At 37.9% G+C, this 22,036-nt stretch overlaps 1 protein-coding gene across 1 annotated transcript in view; it reads left to right on the top strand.

Annotated features, from left to right (window-relative positions):
* LOC129567787 (neurogenic locus Notch protein) overlaps nt 1-22,036 on the top strand; it is a 99,174-nt gene that overhangs the window by 19,400 nt on the left and 57,738 nt on the right. The window contains exon 2 of the mRNA XM_055445074.1: nt 14,731-14,809. Within this exon, the coding sequence (XP_055301049.1) occupies nt 14,731-14,809 (79 nt within the window). The remainder of the gene's footprint in view (nt 1-14,730; nt 14,810-22,036) is intronic.

The following is a 22,036-nucleotide window of genomic DNA, read 5'->3' as shown; positions in this document are numbered from 1 at the left end:
TTTCCATTGAGTCTATAGAAGAGACACCGCAATTATTGGACATGAAAATGTTGCTGCGGCTGGGTTTGTCGATCTTTATCTGCATCATAATAGAATAAGCACCTATTTCCTGTCGTAAACGGACTAATAGACCATAAAGCTGGAGAGAGAGTGCCGTACGCACAACGCACACACAGTGCACAGATTGCGTGAAACACATTGCCACTCTCGGGCTTGCTGCATTCGACTCATTCACATAAAATGAATGCGCTGAAGCGTACGTTTGTTTGGTTGGTTAGCAACCGATGCAAAGAAGCCACCGAAATCCACAAATCAATCGCGTATTCAATGGAAGCAATTGTGACCGAATACGAAGCGTGTGGGTGTAGCTTTATTGAATGTTTAACATAATTGGATCAATTCCAAATCAATTACCACATCAAAACATTTGGTCAATTTTTTTGTGATTACCATCCAATCATGGAGTAATGTGTGAATAGCTCTAATAACATATTTCTCATCTAATGATTTATTAATCATTTGACTTAATTAATAGATTACTGAATATTATTGGATAATGGGGTTTGCGCATTTTTTCTACTCATTCTCAGCCATGCAACTTGGCTTTGGAGAGAGAGAAAAAAAAACCGATGGGCAAAGACATTGATCTCATCCCATGATTGATGAAGCATCGAGAGAGTGAGCAAAAACGTTGAAAAGTGCAACGGTACTGCCTATCTAGTAAGTGATCGGACAAGATGTACGTGCATCTTGATACAGCAGCTCTCCTTCATGCCGCAGCAAAAGCAGAAGAAAGAAAAAATGAACAAGATGCACACTTCTCCCTTTTGCCTCGTCGTCTAAATGCCATTTTTTCAGCACTCGGCTAGATCATGGTATTGTCGTTGTTTGCCGGCGCAACGCGCACTCTGTTTATTTTAGCGTCATAAAGTGCTACTTTTTAATATGATAAATATGATGGATGGATTTTGTGTGTGCTACCCGATGCAGAAATGATGCGATTGCTTTTGGGCAGCACAACTGAGTGATAAATGATGATGACACCGATCGCTCTCTCTCTCTCTCTCTCTCTCTCTTTCTTTCTCTTTCCGCGCACAACCAATTGAATGACGGAAAAGAAGCATTACCATTAGCGATATATTTCCATTAATTTTCCTGCGCCAATTGATTTCAATGCATTTTTCGTATTCCACCGGAGTTGTTGTCGTCGTGCACGAGCTCCATCGCTTGCAATTTGCGCACTCTCGCGTCAATGCATTCCGAGCGATCTCATGAAACAACCGAACGATCTTTTAAAGTTGTTTGTTGGAGTTAGTGAGCGCCGCGTCGTTGGTTCGGGTTTAATTAAAAAATAATTACACATGTCTCTCACTCTCTATCCTGTCGGTTTGACTTCGATGCCATTTTTTTCGGTGGATTTCTTCTCTCGAAGCACGACGCTATTTTTAATGGAATTAATTAAGCATTAAACGATGCCAAAGCGCATAACTCTGAGAGAGCTCGACTTTGTTGTGTATAAAGTACGATCGATGAAAAAAATATAAACGGTTTAGCGTTATAGTTTTGCAATATCGCTTTAACCACCGACAATTTGCATATACTTTAATCTAACGCACACCATTTCAAACGAACAAAAAACAGCCACCGCAGCAATAATAATAAAAAAAAGAAACGCTGATATCGGTGCCATTTCAATCTTTCGATGATTTGTGATTTGGTTTTTCTCACGAGATAAGCGCGTTTCGTTTTCCGGTGTGTGGCCGCTACCGCCGCCGCCGTCGCTGCCTTGTGGTGTGTGTTCACTAATCGCATCGCGCTTTCAAATGACGGACGAAACATTCGCGTCTTCATATTTTGAAATAAAACAAATCTAAAAATATCCGCTTATTAAACTTCCGAGAAGCAACCAAAACAAAGAAGTGTGATCGCGAAGAAAAGGCAAACTCATTAAATAGAAATTCGTAACATTAGCGTCTAACGGTCACACACACACACACACATAACACATCACATCGAAATTCGGGAGCTCTTTTTTGTTTTTATTTTCTCTCCACTCGACTCTCTTTGTTCACATTTGTTTTGATTAGCACAATTAAACAGAAAATAAAACCACAACGAACATGTCTTATCAATTATTTTCTCATGGCTTTATATCGTGAAGCGTGAGCGAACTTTAGATATGATGCGGAGAGGAGAGAGAGACAGATATGATGATGATGAAGAAAAAAACTGCAAAAATGATGAAATAGGCTAAACAAAGCGTAGTAGCCAGAACAAAGTCCCTTCAACTGGCATATATCATGTGCGAGCACGTAAAAACATGCTCAAATTATCATAATAATTGTATTCTCTGCAGAAAATAACGTTGTTTTGTTACTTCTCTACAGCATCACATGAAATGACAAGATTTGTTTCTCTTTCCGATGTAAACATTGACATTTATCTCGAATTTTGTGACCGACTCCGCTTTTTTCCCTCCATTTCTCGCAATTCCAAAAATGTCCAACAATAACAACGAGTGACGTAAAATGGTTCGTTAAGAATGCCGTTACCATTCTTTTCTTCCAAAGTACATCTGTAAACGGTGTAATCATTGCGAAAGTTAGAGTTCGTTTCAAATGCATTCAACAATGGTCGAAACAACGTAGAGAGAGAAAAATAAAATAATACAATGCAATGCACGGTGATAACATATTGAAAGTGGCACTTTCAAACTGCATAATTGCGCAATTGCAGGAGTGAGCGCTATTTGTGCTCCATTCTAATAAACAGAGATAACCTTTGTTCTGAATCGTTTTCTTTTTTATTGCTGCTGCTGCTGCCGCTGCCTAAATATAAAAAGTGTTACTTTGTTTCAAAATGGATTATGCGTAGGTGTGCGAAAATTGTTGATAAGACTCAATTTGAAAGCCGGTCACAACGGGCACACCACAGCAACGGCATTGTGAGAGAATTGAAACATGTTCAATTTTAACGTCTTTATTATCAATTTGTTTGGTTTATTGTTTATTTGATTATTTTGCGGCTTATTATGCGTCCGCAAAATTGTATTTTTTTTCGCCACTGATTTATCTGTTTCGCGAAAGAGAGCGATGTGAACCGTTTCGGTTTGAGTCTTATCGCTGGTGCGCGTGTGCGACTTCGTTTCCCAACAGGAAAACCAAAATGACCGTTTAATGCATGCAAAAACTTGAACTAGTTTTGTATTTGGTGGGAAAAACATTTTACACAAAATAAACTGTGCATCATTGTTGTTCCTCGCCGTCGCAAATTGCGAAATTTAATCAATGGCACAATAACAACAACAGCGAACGTTTTTCTTCGAAACCACACAAGCATTTTAGCGAATATTAAGTCTATTAAACAAATAATTTTCAAACCGTAAATTGAATTGAAGCGAAGAGAGACGAGAGATTGATTACCAAACAAATCATTAGATAATAACGATTCTTGCGCGTTTGGAAAAATCCACCAATAAGCGGATAGGCGAAGAAAGGGAGAAAAAAAAGCAAAACGTGAGCTGCAACGTGATCGTGTGGCATATGAACCGAAATGCTTATATTGATATTGCGCGCGAGCGCTGGTTCAAATCTTGTTTCCATCACCGTTTCGATTGTTTAGGCAATTGTGTGTGTATGTGAATTTTTGAAACCGAACGGAAAAAAATGCATCTCACAGAATTCATCTATTGTTTTCTCGCGAAATTTCGCTGTTTCATTGATTATAATAGATGTGGTTGATGGCTGTTCCCATATTCGGGTAAGAGCATTCCGAATGCAAATTGGAATTTCTTTTGTTTTGTTTGCTGCAAACTGCATCTCTCTAATCGCAAAATATCTCCTCGAAACCGTATATATTGTCAATATCGTTCCGAAATGATTTAATGCGCTGACGCTGCAGTGCCCAATGAAAGCAAAAACCAGTGAAAATGACGCTTTTTTCGTTCGTTTTTTTCTGAAACAGATTCAATCTTTATGATCAAAAAAAATCATTGCAAATTCAATGCATTTGTTTTGTATTGTGCCCGATTTCCCGAAACTTTCACAGATAACACAGAAAAAATGTGATTTTCTAGTTTTACAGTATGGTGATTTCAAATCGGCGAGAGACGAATGCACGTCGAAAAGTGAAGTGACAAAGATCAATGACACAGTGTAAACAAAGCACACTAATTGACTCTAGGAACTTGTCATGTTCGAACGCAATTTTCATATTTCATTTGGCGGGCGACACATCACACACAGAGAGAGTATGTAAAAAAAAAACTAGCGCACAACGCAGAATCTTTCAATTGAATGGTTTATTTCATTCATCCGGGATGCAAATTTACAAACGAAAACCGTGACAAAAAGCAATGGAAAAGAGGAAAGAAAAATCAACACTCGAGCCAAGCGCAGCGAGATAACAAAAAAAACCGTATGGAAACTAAACAAATGTTGATTCATTTGGTGCGGTGATATATGAATGCAGCAAGAGCAAGTGTCGACCCCGATCATTTTTATCATTGCTCTATTGAACTCTCTCTCTCTCTCTTTCTCTTTCATGCGTTGCACTTTTCTCTCGCTCCATTGGCAAAGAAAGGCACGATTTTGCATTCCAGCCACGGTACATGCCATTACGATTCATTAGGATCGTAGCCTCATCATCATCATTGCATTGCATCTCGTGAGCGCTGAATCATTATTGATGCTGCTGCTGCTGTGCAACCGCCGCATATTTATAACTCTTCACACTCATATTTGCAGCATGATTTTTTTATGCATTAGCCATCGAGCAACCGAATTCGAAACGAAGTCGCAATGAATGAAACACGCGTACACACCAAGAGTCAAACGAAGCACAGAGTGCAGCAAAAAACGGCGAGCTTCAGTTTTATTGTTGTTTATTGACACTTGTTCGTGCGCACGCCCCTCAATGAGGGAGAGAGAGAGAGAGAGAGAGAGAGAGTCGAGAATCTCGATACGTGTGCGTTTGAAAAAAAAGTTTCCCAGCTCAACTACTAGAAAAATGTGAGCACAAAATAAGCGAGCGATAGCAAGCAAAAAACAACACCAGCATAAGAAATAAACATAATTTTAGCCAATTGAATCTCGTGCGTTTCAAGTGCCGCATGATCTCTTGACGGCTATGCCAAGAGATAGATGAATAAATGCATATCGCAAATTATGACAGTCAAATATGAATGAACTCGAAAGAATTGCGAGTGTGTGTGTGTGTTTTTTTTATTGTGCTCGCGCGCTGTTCGTGTGCTTATTGAGCCAAAGTGGCAACTTGGCTTACTTTGCATTCTCAAACACAATCGGAAATTCGCAAGAGCACTTTTTTCATCATGCTTTTGATACACACACTTTTTGCAATGAAATTGTCGAAATGAAGAAAAGAAACTTGATTTAAAGCAACAAGGTAATAAAGCTATTGAATGGATTTGAGTCGCAAGTCGTCAGTAACGATATCGCTGGTTGGGGCGCACCGCACATTCACATTGAGTTCTATCATTTGTATCATACATAGAGCGCATTTGATCGTTTAATCAGCAATAGTGTCAAGTGGAATGGTTCTGTGAGATATTATCTCAACTGATCGTGTTTTATGGACCAATTTAATTTGTTGAAATAAACCACCAAAAATAACGTTTATATGGGTAAAGGAAAGGTCCCTTTTCAATTTAAACCAGCTACTTGAACTGATTTGAATCTGAATTGTTTTTTTGTTTTCATTTGAATCTGAATAAACAAATATATTTCAAGATCATTTCATTGAAAATGCGAATTGATTTGGAAACATGTGCAGATATTCATCTATCCCCCATCGTTTTATGACCGAAATTTCAATATTTCCAATGCTTTACTAGTCATCAAAGGAAATACTTCTATCGATTTCTCGTTTCCATTTCAAAAGCTGTTATTTTCGCCTTTAAACTACTAATTTAATGGTTTCATTGATATCTTTTTTCTAAATGAACATGGAACATGCCTTAGCCAAAGCTAAATACGTGATAAATATCGATTTTAATTGATATTGGACGAAGAACACGGTAAAACTCGATTGGATTTATAAATTGGATTTGGGAACACTTCGTATCGTGTCATCGACAGTGTTTGTCGTTGGCAGTATAATTTGTTGAACGGTTTGCATCACATGGATTCGATTTGACGTAAAATAATCTGAGCTATATGTTCAATATCTCATCGCGAAAAATTGTCGTGCCGATAGCACCTGGTGGTGTCCGCACAACCACGATGTGAACCTTGTTAATTCTCACACAAAATGCCATTTGCATTTTGCACGCAACGCACTCTCTTGGGAAGTGTAAATATATGTGAAATGAGCAAATATCTAATGATCCCACTTTTCACTACCGCTTCGAAATGAATTGGTTCGTGGTGTTGTTTTCATTCATTTTTGCAAAAAGAAATTTCTGCGCTTTGTGTTTGTTGACAAGTCGAGAGTTTTGCTATTGAAATTCAGTCCAATCCGTGTTTGATTTGTTTCTACGAAAGCAACGGCACTAACTGGCGTCACAATTGTCAAACGCATATCACTAATGAAACTGATATGCAGTCATCTACATATATCGAATAAACACGCACTAATGATACATAAATGCCTCCGGAGCAACTTGTTCAACAATTAAATCGACAAAGACAAGACAACAACGAAACGATGAAGAGAAGCAAAATAGCGAAGAAGAAGAAGAAGAAAAAAAAAATAAAATTATAATGAAAAAGAAATGTTGCGTAGAATAAAAGTAGAGCCGATTCGACTCGCACACGGGAAGAAAATTCTCACACGCTAAATGCATACATTATGAGCACACGCACACATATGCATGGTTTCTATCAAATGGACGAACGTCGAATAAATTGCGTTAAGAGATAGAGAAAATTGGAAGCAGCACCAGCAGCAGTAGAAAAAAATGCTAATTAAAATTACCGTGAGTCGTTTCAAGTTATGATTTAAACACTAATCGTGGATTTGGACGTAGAGGAAAAAAAATGGTGAAAAACATGCGCTTTTAATGAATTTATGCAAACTAATCGACAAAGACATCACAACTTCAAATGCTTACACAATGTGCGACCAAAAACGAAGTATTCATAACTCATTTGCCTCTTGTTTTCAATTGGCCCATTGATGGATTGTGTGATGAAGGCGAATTTATGAGGTATCAAATGTGAATTGAAGCAAGCGCGTAACAATGATCAACTGTTCGATCTAGATTCCACTTAATTATGCGCATTGACAAATATGGCCATCGAAAACACACACATACACATTCTGAGTCCCATTAGTCACAGCCAAGCAAAATTCGGACTGCATTCATTCATGTGGATGCTAAATCATGTGCACACACATTGTACAATCCGATCGTCCACGCGTCACGTAACACTCACGCCAAGTGACGGAATCTCAATTCGGTTCGTGAAATCAGGCCTCTAAACGAGCTCTGAAATAAAGCCACGGCTATGCAATTTCATGCAATCGGAAAAAGCGACGAAAAATCCAATAAAATGCAATCGATTTTATGGTAACAGAATTGAAAAGTGGTTCTCTCTTTTCGTCTCTGTGTGTTTCTGATGTGTGTTTCTTTTATTGATGCTCGATAATAATCGATTGGCCGCTGTGCTCGAAAACTGCTGCGCGCAATTACAAATTGTTCAACGAACGAACGCATTGCTATTCACGAACAAGGCAGTCGTCATGCGTCTGCGTGCAACTGCATATATCACCATTGCGACGGTTTTGGCGCTATAAATCACCACTGAACACAATTTATCTTGATTTTACAATTTGTTTTGACGAAATGCTATGAATTCCACTGGTGGTGCGGTGCATTCGAATCAATCTGCATTTCAGTACGTCCGTTCGTTCGTTCGATGGCGTAGTGAAAAAATTATAATGAGCAAACCACGAAAAATAATCACGCAATCAATGAAACGGAATGAAAGAAGAAAAAAGAAACAACGGCCTCTGATACTTTGTTGCGTGTAAAATTACCGAGACTCTGCTGTGACAGTTAAACGTCTAATTAATAAGCTTTGAAATCGAGTCGAACTTTGCTAGGTAGTATACATATGCAATGAGCCAATAAAATAAATCGATAAATTACAGTTTCAGTGAATAAATTCCAATCGAAATGGCCACGGCACAGAAAAAGATGCATTACGACGATGTGGTGTTGGTAGCGGAAATGCGATACCAAATCACCAATTTAACATCTCAAACAAGTTTCGAGTGGCACTTTTTTTCGCTCTATCTCTTTGTACGTATGCAATGGATTGCCAGCCGCGCACACAATCCAATGCAAATTCATTCCTCCCAAACGAATTCGAAACGAGTTTAGAACATAAAATTGTGTTGCGAAAATAGGACTTGTTTGTATAACAAAAGATCATTTTCAAAGCTGCGACTATGTTGATTCTAGTTGACGCATATTGTAGCAAAGATTGCGACGCAATTTCAATGTTTACCTTTCAAAGTGTCTTTGTTGATCCAAAAACACTCATCTTTGTCCAAACAAGTTCGACAAAAGAAAACAATGGGCCATATCGCTGAATGGTCAAGCCATCGGATAGAAAGTGGTGACAAGCTCGTGTCATTTATTTGTGATGATTGATGGAAAGCAAATGTGTGTTCCGAAATGAGTCAATGTCTAGCCGGTAGAGGAAATAGCACATTATTACGAAAATTACAGAAAATTACAGAAAATAAAGCGACGCTACGTTTTTTTATTCTTCTTTCTTTCGAAGAGAAAATGTGAGAAGAAAAAAGTGTTTGTGTAAACAATTGGTTCGAAATGATATTTTCTGAAAAGTTTAACAATTGTTGGCTACACCATTTACACACTTCTTTCGCTCGTTATCTTTTAAGTTCCTCTCTCTCTCCCGTCGTATTGTCAATTCAACTATTACGTCTTCAAATAGTTCATTTGTTGTCTTGCCGCGCTCGTTAAAATTGGATGAATATATCCAAATAAATTGTGGATCGGTTTTGATGACATTTCATTCTAAGAAATGAGTTAAGCGCTTAATTTCCATTCTATTTGACTTTGGTTTGTTTGCCATGTGTTATCGCTTGAGCCGACCTGTTATTACCATCAAAATTGAAATTGGTCGGATGACTTTTGTGTAAGTGTCAACACACACTCAGTTCGATTACTTTGTCTTTATCTTGGCGTGGACAAACACATTGATATTACTCAGGAAGTGGTTATATTCAGACATAAATGACGACCCCGGCGAGCTAAATGAAAGTGAACACAAAAAGAAACGATCCTATTTTCATGGAATAACACGCTCACCTCGAAATTCCCGAGAATATGTCGAAAATATTTGAATTTTTTTCATTGTTTTTTAATCCATTTATTCATTACACCGCCGTGGAATGATCAAAACATAATTGAAAGGAACAAATAAATTCCTTTTGTTGCATTTCTGAAAAATTGAGGCTGCATTCTGGTTTGAATTCAACGCACTAAACGATCTTGTACCAAACGATTCGTTTCGGTGGCCGCACAATTAATCATTTGAAAGTATTTTCGAGAGCAAAAGACGAAGAAAATATTATAAATCGCTGATATTCGACGGATTCGGATGCGCGCACTTATGTGAACTGTTAATAGGCTGTGAACCAACCCCTTCAACATTGCACGAATCGAATATCACACACACACACAAAAGCAGTTAGACACTCGCATTTATCTTACTTTTCTCGTTGCTGGTGGGAAAAGTTTTGATACCGTCAAAACAATTTCTTCGCTGGTTTTTTTCTCCTTCGTATTATAACTACTTAATTACGTCTAATTAACAGTGTTGTTGTTTTTGTCGTCGTCGTCGTATTTTTCCTGCGACGAAAGCAAAAGCGATCGCGCAAACACACAACCGAATTCCATTGTCGATACGTTTTTGTATTTCGGTGAACAACCGATTGAAGTGAATGCATTCTGTGTGCCCGTTGTATGTTCAAGTGTTTTCCCCCTTTTTTTCATTCGGCGTCTTTCAATTGTTAGGCATCGCTTTTGTTTCTTGTGCACACAACATCCTTTTTGAGCACCGAAATATGAATCGAAAATCGTCGTCTCATCCGTTTTTGCTTCGTTGCCGTTGTTGAGAGCACTGTGTCTTTTCGGATGGGTTTTTAATCTGTCTCAATTTACACTGGCGTTCAGCCTTTTGCTCATATTTTCTCACGGATTCGGTGCCGTTCCATCGTGCACACAGGCACACACTCACATGAAATTATTATTGTTGGTAATCGCTTTTCTTTTTAATTTATTAAGAATGTCAACTGGTTTTTGAAACAAAATGTTTGCAGCTTTTTTTTCTTCTCTTGTTTTTTCTGCTCGTCTCATTCGTTGTTGTGTACACCCAAAAATAGCTGTCATTCATTTGTTCACTACTTTTTTTTCTTCACAATTTACTTTTTTCCCTTGGTCTGAAGTGCAAAAAGTGGATTTCCATAAGCGAACATGTTGATGGCAACAGAAATCATTGGCGAAAATACAGACATGGCAAAACGAAGTGAAACATGTGTGGCGAGCCAAGAACAAGTGTTTAGAATCATGTCAAAATGTTTCATTTTTACGAGAAAAACGCATCGAGTGTCGTTGTGTCAAGCGAGATATTATGAGTAATGGTCGTTCACATATGTTTGCAAGAACAAAAACAAAACAACAACAAAAATTACGAAGAAAAATCGAAAAACTCCTACTGAAAATGAACGGTTTGACTTCCTAATAAAGTAATTTGAACCGTCAAAATGACTCTACTAGCTGAATAATGAATCAGTGTAGAGGCAGTGGAATTACTTGTCGCTTCCGATCGATCACATTTCCCAAGATTAGCTCTCGCACTAGAGAGCCGACATCAATCTCACAAACAACAATTACTAACGACAAATTGACAATTTGAATAGCACGAATGATGAAGATGATATTTTAATTAAGCAACTGCCTCCTCATCAGCACAATAACAACAGCAAAGACAACGACAACCACGGCGTAGATCGCACAATGACGAATGCATACAGAGTTGTTGTTTTTTTCATAACGGCTCACATAATTCATTTTCTCATAAAGTTGTTGTGTGTGTGTGTTCTTCATCTTTATTTTTCTTCCTACAAACTTATATTTCCAATTTATTCTTCTTCGTTGGTCTCACTTCCCGTTTCCCTTATTATATACATACATATGATTTTGTGTCACTTTTCTGTCGCTTTCTTTCGAATGTGGAGTGGCGACAGAAAGCGGGTGATACGATATAAGTGCTCGGGCGGTTTTCGAATCAAGGAAAAAGACGATACATTTCTATCGTCGGCGCTGAAGAAAAAAATAGACACAGTGTGTCACATGGAAAAAAGAGAAAGATAGAATGGAATCGAACTAACGTCGACAGCAACGACAACGACAGCAAAAAATACCATATTCAGGCTGATTGGTGAATGTGACCGAAGCACATCATATTTGAGTGTGTACGCAACACACTCATGTAACAATATATCAGTTATGGGATGGCATTCGAATTGTCGATTCATTAAAAATCTCGATTCATAACACTTGGGCTCATAAATACACACAACACGTTTTACGTTGCATTTTTTTTCTTCTCCGCTCTTCTCTTTTCTGTACCGACAGAGACGGATAGTGCATATGTCGTCTTATTATGTGCAACTATACCAATTTTAAATGCATACGGTGTTGATGGAAAACCGAAAGAAAAAAATATCAAGCAAACGATGGAGGAAAAAAATGCATCGAAACAATCATGTGTCAAGTACACAAACAAAGCCAAAAACTGTGCCTGTGTGACTGGCGATGAGAAACAGCTCAACCGAAGTGGGAAAAGAATTACAGACAAAGAGAAGAAAAACACAGAAGAAGAAAACAAAAATCAGTATTAACAGTGCATTTTAAGTAAACTTATGCGTCAGTCAATCGTTTAATAGGTCCTTCCCCTTCTCTGCTCATGTGATGTGTTTTTTTTTGTTTCGATGCGACGTGATATTAATTGAGAGAGCCTCGAAGCCACCTGTGTTTCAACTGAACAAACAAGTTATAACAATTTCCAAGTCGTATGAAGATATTTCTCTCTTTCCGCACACTGCCTGTTCGTTCGAAATCGACGGCTTGGTGGATTTTCTTTTGTTAAATGTTACAAATGAAATTGCATATTTTAGCACTTCATCAAGTAATGCATAGCCCGTCGCGTCCGATATACCCGTTAGATTTGCGCTCGCGCTCGTTTACTTTTCACATCAAATGTCATTCAAATGCGTCAGCAATCCGCGGTCGTATGTGCTCATGCCGCAGAGATATGAAGAAAATTTATGGATTATGTTTTCGGATCGGCAGCTCGAGATGGCTTTAACGTGCACTTTGGCTTTTCATTATTCGCAACCAGACACTCTCGTTCGCTCGCTCGCTCATTCATTCATTCATTCATTCATTCATTCATTCGGTATTAATCAACACTTGGGAGCATTTCGAAAGTCACAGCGCTCGAATGCCTTCTTATTTATTTTGCTGTTGTTGAGATGTTGTTTTTCCGTGCGCAAATTGTTTGCTTTTTTAATGGTTTGTTGTTGATGCCGGAGAGTGAGGAAAGGCGGCCCGAATTTATATATATATGTATGCCGTTTTCAGAAATCAACGTCTTTATGGGAGCGTATGTGTAATACATAATAAATTACGTGTACGGAATTGTTTCAATATTCAATGAACAAACCAAATCCAGCCCAGTGCACAGAGCGCACCGCGCGCGCACATAAACATTTTTCAATCAACACGTCAATTGCTCGATGCCAACTAATAAACAATCCGAAAATTTAATTCACATGGACACATTCGGTATTCTCTCGTCGTATTTGGTTGCTTGCGTCGACGACTGTGTGAAAGTATTAGCTAGGTAAATCCAAAATTGATTGCGCTTTTCTTTCGTTTCTTACCTCGATGATAATTACGTCATCGAGAATGTTCCCTTCAACCGAATCACACTAATTTAGTTTGTGACATGCATTTGAACGCCCAAACAGTTTTCCATTTCAATATTGTTGCAAAAGACAAAACAACCAGCGCAGCAATAAATTTACCACAACTTTATCTCGACAAACGGAATCAATTAAACAAAAATTAAATGGAAACAAACAATTGCACTTTTATGTGGAGCTTGTTTCAGAAAAAAAAGTACACATTTTGTGTTTTCTGACTAATTTGTGGCATTTGCAGTAATAGGCATACGTATGTGTGTTTCTATTTATCGAATTCAACGGCCATTGGACAAATTTCCTTGATAGAGAAGTCGTAAATGTCGATTTTCAATGAAAAGAATTGTTTCCATCAAGAAAAGTCGCAACTCTTTGTGTGTGAGCACTTTTTGAGTCAAGAATAAATAGTCAAACTGATTTATTTCCCGCGATAGCTATTTCTTTAAACAGTTCGTGTTTATTTGTTCAACTCTAACAATGTTTCAAGCGGATCAGCTTTAAGTGGCTGCTCATCGCGCATCGACAATTATCTCCCAGAGCAGCAACAAATGAAGAAAAAAACCCGAGAAATAAACAGAAATGGCAAATAATCATATGAAATAGCAAAATAAAAGCCATATCTGATCTAATTAATTACATAAAATGCGGAACGACAGTTTGAAAATGCAAAGCATCCATATGAAATGAGCCGATGCAATGTGTGTTGTGGAACGTGCAACGGGTTTATTTTTTCTATTTCTTCTTCTTTCGATGGTACGATGCGCTCGTCTATTCATTATGCGACATTCCGATTTCAATTCGTGCGCGATCTTCAAAACCGAAACGTTTCGCTTCTGTTTGGTGTGCGCGCGCTGATTCAATTGTCCCTGTCGTTGGAAAGGCAGAGCGCAACATCACGCGTATATCGATTTTCGGTTTCGGTTTTCCACATCTCGAGTTGCAAGATGCGACAAGATGTTTAGAGTAATCCGAATCGGAAGGCTAAACACAGGGAATAGGCAAAATGTCCAATGATTTCTTTTCTACGAGCAAAAGAGGTGATTTTTCGCTTGCAGTAATATAGCGTACCGCTTGGGAGGTATTTCAATTAAAATTAATCGAATTAATTCGCTTCTTCGGCGATTCGATGCAACTCATTTACTGCTGTACTGTGCACACAGCGATCAGCACACATGCATCGCAACTCCAAATGTCTTTTGATATGGTTCGAAATTTATTGGCGAATCGTGAACCAATTGATATTATTCTTCGTTTCAAATGCAACTTGCCTACGAGAGATAAATCGAAAAGTATCAATTTCATTTGAATGTGCAGTTTTTTTTCTCTCCCTCTGGTCGGAACTTTGGAGACTCAACAAAATGCACGTTGTTTCGTATGAATTAGATCAGATTAACAAATGAGTCGTATAAGAGCCAATCGCTCGCCACTTCCTTCACAATAGAACATATTGCCATCGGGCGAATACCATGCGAAACTTGAACCTTCAAATGTTTTACGACCATTGACCATGTAACTTTCAACTGATCGTTTCATGATCTATGCACAGTGCTCATAAGAAGCGCACAATTCAGATTGTAGTTGAATGAAATACAGGGTCTTAAACATTGGAAAATATCGTTTACCAACGAAATTGCATTTTAATCCGTGGGTCATTGCTTTTTCCTCTGCAGACAATCGTGAAATTAACACAGACAATTGAAAGAATAAGTGATCAACATTTGCTAATTTCTTAATTTCTTACCATTTCAGGATTTACATCGTGTGCTCCATCTCCATGCAAGAATGGTGGTCAGTGCATATCGAAACCAAAAGGCGACTCATACTGCAAGTAAGTACTCAAACATTTATCGAAGCATATTTTTCTGTTTCTATTTTCATTCTCTCTCCTCATAAACTATAAAGTTCATCGCAATTACCGTGTCAATTTGGTATATTTCATGCAAATTTTTGATTGTAAACTGCCGTTAGGTTTTTCTGAAAAAAGTCAAAAAAAAAAACAACAACGAAGTAAAACTGACATACTGACGGTATGCATCTGCTTGCATGCAACTTTGTCGTGTTGTGATTTTTTGTTTCGTTCGCGCAAAGAAAAAAAATCTTTCAAAATAACGCCCGCAAGACACAAACTAAATGATCATACAAGAATTGGTAAATATAGTACAACAAGGAAATCGAAATTCGATGGCATGAATAAAAACCAAAACCAACAACAATATCGACGATGGAAAAAAAATGACAAAAATAAAATATAATTTTTCGAATGCATTTCCAAACGACTGAATCACACACACAAAACATGTGAGAACAAAAATCCGTAGGAAAAATGACAACGTGATCGTGACAATTTAGCAGCAGCAACAACACCGGGCACAGAATGAACGAGAAATAAAAAAAAATCAAATAGTACAACAAGAGAAACTAAATCTACAATAAAATTAAAATGACAAAATTTGATCGTGCTTAATCACATTAAAAAAAGCCGTTACGAGACGGTTTGTTGCCGTTGCTGCTGCTGTTTTAAATGCATGTAGAGACGAGAGGGAAAAAAGTTGTAATATATGACCACGGCGGAAAATTTATTCGAATATCGTTTAATGTTTTATGTGCACCGTGCCCGTGTGACGTTTGACTGCAACCGCAATTTGGCTGCAAGAGAGTAATGCACAAACGAGCCCCGCACAAATAACTTATTCAATAAATGCAAAAACGGAGCGCGACCCAGCCAGCGCGCGCGCACACACACAGTTCGCGCATATAAGTAGTATATATGTATATCGAAATCATACATTTTGTGATATTATGCGCCTTGGCAACTTGAACCCGTTCTTTGGCACACTGTTGACTTTTGCGCTTGCCTTCATTTACTTTTGTCTCTCCGCACATATTTTCACGAGCGCCAACTCCGTTGAAGGAAACAATCAACGGCAAAACAGAGAAAAAAAATGAGACGAAAAAATATTCAATTGTCTTTTATAATCATTTTTGTTCCCTCGTTTTGTTATCGTTTTTGGTTATGCCAAATGAACTTCTTTTTCGTCTATTGTAAGCGCTTACGAAATGGCCTGAAAAGACAAACGATCCCAATTTATAAAGAGAAAAGGGAAAACTTTAAGACGACAATTTGCTGTAAGCGCATTCTCTTGAAATTGATTCATTGAAAATGGCTTTGATCGAGAGCCAACTACAATGCTTAAGCATTCGTCGGAATTTTGCTCCGATTTTCAATTGCAATACCTTTCGCAAAGCATGTCAAACGTAATTTGTTTTAATTGTGAGTGGAAAAGGCATTACGACAATGATTATTAGACGGTAAAAGCATGGATAAATTCATCAAAATGAATTTGAGTCATTAGTCATTGGCATATACTGAGAAATCCATTTTTTTGGGAGAGACACACACAGAAAGGGCACAAGAGAGGAAACAGAAGAAGAAGAAGAGAAAAAATGTGCACGAATGGGCCCGTGGACAAATAATTTTTGGCTCATTTTCAGAGCCACACACAGTGACGAAGACTTATGCCAGTGCTGGGTTAAAGATCACTGACTTGTTTTTCTCTCTCAAACCACGGCATTTTTCTTCCAGAAGATCTATTATGACGTGAAGATTTTTTTTTCGTTTGGTTCTGCTAAGTCAATGACACGAACATCGACCGACCAAAAAAAAACAAACATTTATGAAATGGCAAATGCGAAGATGTGTGCATCGTACGTGATTTGTCATTTGTTCATGCTATATGGCATAAAGTGGCGAAGGTTCTCAGAAAACAAATGTTTGAAAGAGTTGGCCTTAAAAATTACAATCCTAGAAATGTTGTTTCGTCAAACATTGTTTATTTCACTCAGTTAACACCTACCTAAAGGGACACTTGACATCGCCATTCCAATTTGGTCAGATTCTACAGCGTACGGCTTTGTACAGCCACTTGTGGATGATAGAGCGAGAAAAATTGTAGAAAAATGTTTACGTCAAACTGATAGAATGCCCACTCTTCGGAGCCGTGCAGTAAATCGAAACACGCAGGATGTTCGCATCAAACGCAGATGTCAACCATTTTACATATTTGTGTGTTCGTATCAATCTCTCTAATCAAGTTGTTTGTTCTGAGCATTGGCCAAAACGAAACATTTCAGTGATATGAAGATGATTTTGTGCAAGGCATCCAGTGCTATTACGATTGCACTCAAGAAGAAATATGAGATGAGAGAACGGTGATAATTAGTACTTTTCGCCATTTTCACATCTCTGGACAAATAAGCCAGTGTGTGTGTGTGTATGTGTCTACTTGCAGCTGCAGTAAATATGGTTCTGTCAGTATCGAAGAGAAATGGCAAGACAGCTCAACGAGTCTTGTTTCGTTCGTTCATGTGAACAGACCAAATGAAAAGTCGATGTGATAAAAGAAAAACACAGCACTAAACATGATGCGTGGGCACAGTTGAGTGCATATGAACAACACCGTACTTGCACGCGCACTGCATAGCTCGGATGCTTTGCGAGAAATGTTACACGGTGACGGTGTAACGAGAAAAAGAGATGATCAAGCACAAACCGAAGAAGAGAAGAAAAAAGAAACACACACACACACTAGCCGATTATAAAGTGAACCCACACAAACACACGCGAACTGCATTATCCATATGTTCATTCTGTGTTCAATCATTTTTCATTATCCACAGCGTATTCATTTGTTCTTTTGTAGAAACAAAATGGAAACGGTATCGTATTCGAGCTGAGATAGAATTTCGCCTTTCGTTGTGTGTTGCGCGTTTACCACTTATCGATCGACAGCGTGCCTGAATTGCTCCTTATTTATTGATGCGCAGCGCCGAAAATTTCGTTTTTTTTTCAATCGAAACGATGCTAAACGCATTCGCGAATGGTGAACTCATTGTGGTGGAAACACTGGACAAAAGGAACAAATAAATGGCTTAGCATTTATTATGCACACGTGCAACGAGATAAAAGAATATCTTATGCACTCGCGTTTACTGCGATGCACATTTACATTTTCTTTTCTCCATCGATCTTGTAATATTAAATAAGCAAACAGAGCAGAAGGTTCGCGTACGGCATCGAACTTTAGAATATTGAGTTTTTCTCGTTCATTCCCTCTACATACACACACTCAAATCGCAAGCACTTCGAAAAGTGAATGCATCTAGTTAATTTGATAGAGTTTTTAAGAAGAAGAAGAAAACAGAAAAAAAAACGTGAAAATAAACAGAAAAAAGAGATCGATGCAAAAGGGAGAATGAAACGAAAGAAAAAACAACAACCGAAGATTCATCCTTTGTTTATTCGCAATCTCTGATTGCCTGCACATTCAATGCATTGTTTGAATCGACCGCAGATATGAAGCAAAAAATAACAACAGCAACAATCAGCCAGCAGAGCGACTAACCAGAAAAAGGTCAGTAATGTTCGATTGTTGCTTAATTCCAATTCCTGTTGGATTGGATTAACTCCCTTTTGTTTGTGCTGCGATGAGAGATGGCTGTGATGGTTTGGACCACAATTTCGCTTATTCAGCGGATTAATGCAACCGCCAATGATGCGCAATAATGATTTCATAAATATATGGTTATCGTAAGCGCGCGGCGCAGAACAATTGCCAACAATTTTCGATTTGGTCGGTGTGTGCTGTGTGTGTGTGTGTTTCTTTTTTCATCCTTCTTTTGTGCTGCTCTTGCGCGCTCTATCTCTTTTGCGAATTGAACCTTTATATTATATTAAAAATGGTTCCTTTTGTACTGTTTTTCATTCTGCAAACTGCTTTTGATACTTTTCTGATTAATCGCTGTTTTCTTTTATGCTGTGCCTTTCATCAGTGATTAATGGAGTTGCTGTTTCGATGATGCACTTTGTTTATCAGTTTGCAGTTTTTTTCCTCTCGTTGTAGCTGTTGCCCGAAAGAAAAACTTAACGAATATTTTGGTAATTGAGACGAATGGTTAAGGTCAAATCGGATGATTTCTTCACAAATTGAATTTGGTGTTTTTTCTCGCTTTCGATTCAAAATTGAGTCGCAACATTTTAGCTCCACATAACGGGATTTTATGTTGATTTGACGCATAGATGCTTCCGTCCAAAACAGACAAATATATGGATCCAATTAAGAGCCATTTCAGTGGAAAACGCCGAAAAAAGCCGTTTGCTATAATTTATTACATTTTTTCCTGCCTCCATTCACTCCATTCGTCCAGTTTATTTTTCGAATATTCGTTTTCTCTTTACTCGTCGCTGGTTTTTTGTTTTATTTCATCGACAAAGAAAAAAAAACATAGAACTAAACATGTAAATGTTGTGCGAAACGTGTGAATTTTATATTCTATTTTTCTAATCACTTCGTGGAGGTTCGACTTGAATTGCTATTTTCTCTCTTCGTCGACTGCTTTCAGCCGTCCTTTACATCATTTTGGGCGAAATATAGCCGAAATGTTAAACTTTTCAACAGATCTCAAATGTTTAAAAGTTTTAAATTTATGCAAAATTGCTCGTGTTCTCTGTTTGTACCCGTTTTTTCTTCTATTCGATTATCATCATCGGCTTCGTCATTTGGTTGCCACATTTTGATAATGTAACACTTGAAATTTATGTGCTCTGCACACAGCAAAAGCCAATCCTTCAACAAGATGAATGAATTTCGTTGTTTGAAGGGAAAAAAGCAGTCACCGAATAAATTATTGGGCTTGTAAACATTCCGATGGCAACATTCGAAATGGGACAACTAAAGAGTCACTCTTGTGACACATCTTCTACTACAACAATCGATTGAACGATTTGTATTCTAATGACCCAAATGATATTCAGCCCAACAATGTTGTGCTGAAATTAAAATGTTTTTCAATTTGTACCTTTGCTGAGACGAGCACGGTCGCGCGTTCCAGTGACGAAACATATAGTGAAATTCAATTTTGCCGCCTCTTTCGGAACACATCACACACACTTGAAATGGGCTTTCCACTGTCTTTTTCCCCCCCTCTCTCTCTGTGTGTTCTTCCATTTTAAATATTCATGAATTAATGCGTTACTTTTGTTTTATTTCGTTGACTTCATTTTCATATGAAATTCATCTTCTGGTGGTTTCTCAGACTCCATTTTCATAAATCACACGGTTTACAGTTAATTACAATGTCGCACCTTCTTTTCTCTTATGCGCGCGCGCATCCGATTTCGCAACCATTTCTGGATATTCGATGCTCTAAATCGGTGTGCAGTTCAGGTAACATGACCGATTTCCGGAACTGGGAGCTCAACATTTTGACATCGTTCTCAAAATATCTCAATTTTTTCTCGCAGTCACTTGTTCTCAAAACAACTTCGCGCATAATTCTGAATCGGTTTCATAGAATTCTGAATAAATTCAAGCATCTTTAAAACAACGTAGTCAATTTTCGCAATTTTCTGATGATTTATCGCCGCACATGTTGTTTGAAATGAGTAATTAAAGACCAAAAAAAAACTGTCTTCAATTCAAGTAGCTAAACAGAGCAATGTCGCTTTGTCTAGACTGAGATCTTGCATCACATTACCGCTTGTTCGTTTTTTTGCTTGTTTCAGTGTCATAAAATCGAAATCATCTGTGAATCATGTGCACAATTCTTTGTAAATGTTGTTTAGCAAAACAAGTTGTCGCTGGGTTCAGCGGCAAGACGGCAATTGTGCATGGATAAGCATTAATGTGCGTGAGAAGACTTAATATTACTTCGTTGCTGCAATTACAGATGAAATTTGTCACGAAATGATCACATTGCGCACAAGAAATATAAATCTCGAATCTCGTTTACAGAACAAAAAACATGCACTTGAATGCATTCTGTCATTCGATAAACAAAGTAATCGATTGAACTGACATTTTGTTGCGAGAGGAGAAAAAATGACGACAGTGGAAATGTAGCAGAGACAGCGGCAAAAAAGAACATATCCCTGATTCGTTATGTCGTACAGTCACAGAAAAACGAGTCGTTATCTGAAAATGGTCTCTCGTTTATTTTTATTTTTTTCCGTTGCGCTGCTCTTCGTCGCTCGCAACCAAAATTCGAAAAACATCTGTTCGTTAATTTAATAATTGTATATGGATGTGCGCACACACACACATAAATTCGTCGCATCGGGTCGAGTGGTGCGCTTCAACTCACTGCATTCACACGGTCGGTCGACATGCGGCTGCACCAAGCTACATACGTTTCCATTCAGAAATTAGGGGCTCGCAACGAATTTTGTCATTTTTTTCTTCCTTTTTACGAAACATTTCATGAAGTGGTACCACATTATACACTTAATGCAACGAGTGCATTCTACCCTCTCTATGGATGTATACAATTTTAACCTATCCAAAATGGGCGACTGATTACGAGTGCCGATGAAAATGTGCACTCAATTTATGTGAGCATGTGTGCTATCTTGATTTTAAGAATGAATTTATTCCATTCTCTTTTTCCCAGCGACGAATCGACCGGTGATAATACAGTGCACTTTTCCGTATGTTTGATGTTCACCGATTTGAATATTTGTCACCAAACAGAGAATCAATACTCAATTTCTAATGTAATGAGTAAATAAACTCTATAATTCCGTATATCCAACCAAAATTTCAATCGAGTCTATTGTTCAACCAACAGAATCGAATGCATTCACCGAAAAGACGTTTAAATGTTTATGACTCGTGTAAACAAAAGCGAGAGGCGTTGGTGACAGTTTTCCATACACACAAAAATCATGTTCACCAATTGATAACAAACGCCAAACATTTTAAAATGGTTACAGTTGTTTAGATATGCCTTCTCACGCACTTTTTAACACTTGAATAAGTCACATTTCAAAAGTGAGTTGTTAATTTAATTAAGACGATTTGCCACAGCCCGCGTCCAAAGTAGTTCTAATTATATGATCAAATACGAGGCGAAAAGAAAACAACAACTAAGCACTCTATGAATCTGATCAAGAATTTACCTCGTTTAGTTTTTTTTCGTGTTCGCAAGTGCGAGATGTGTTTACGGTTGCATTAAAGTGATAATAATGATCGATGTTGATAAATGAGCATTTTTCTGCTTG

This window comes from Sitodiplosis mosellana, unplaced genomic scaffold (genome assembly GCF_009176505.1).
Source record: "Sitodiplosis mosellana isolate CC-2019 unplaced genomic scaffold, AAFC_SMos_1.0 Smas_scaffold_12, whole genome shotgun sequence".
Lineage (NCBI taxonomy): Eukaryota > Metazoa > Arthropoda > Insecta > Diptera > Cecidomyiidae > Sitodiplosis > Sitodiplosis mosellana.
This window is presented reverse-complemented; position numbering and strand designations above follow the sequence as displayed.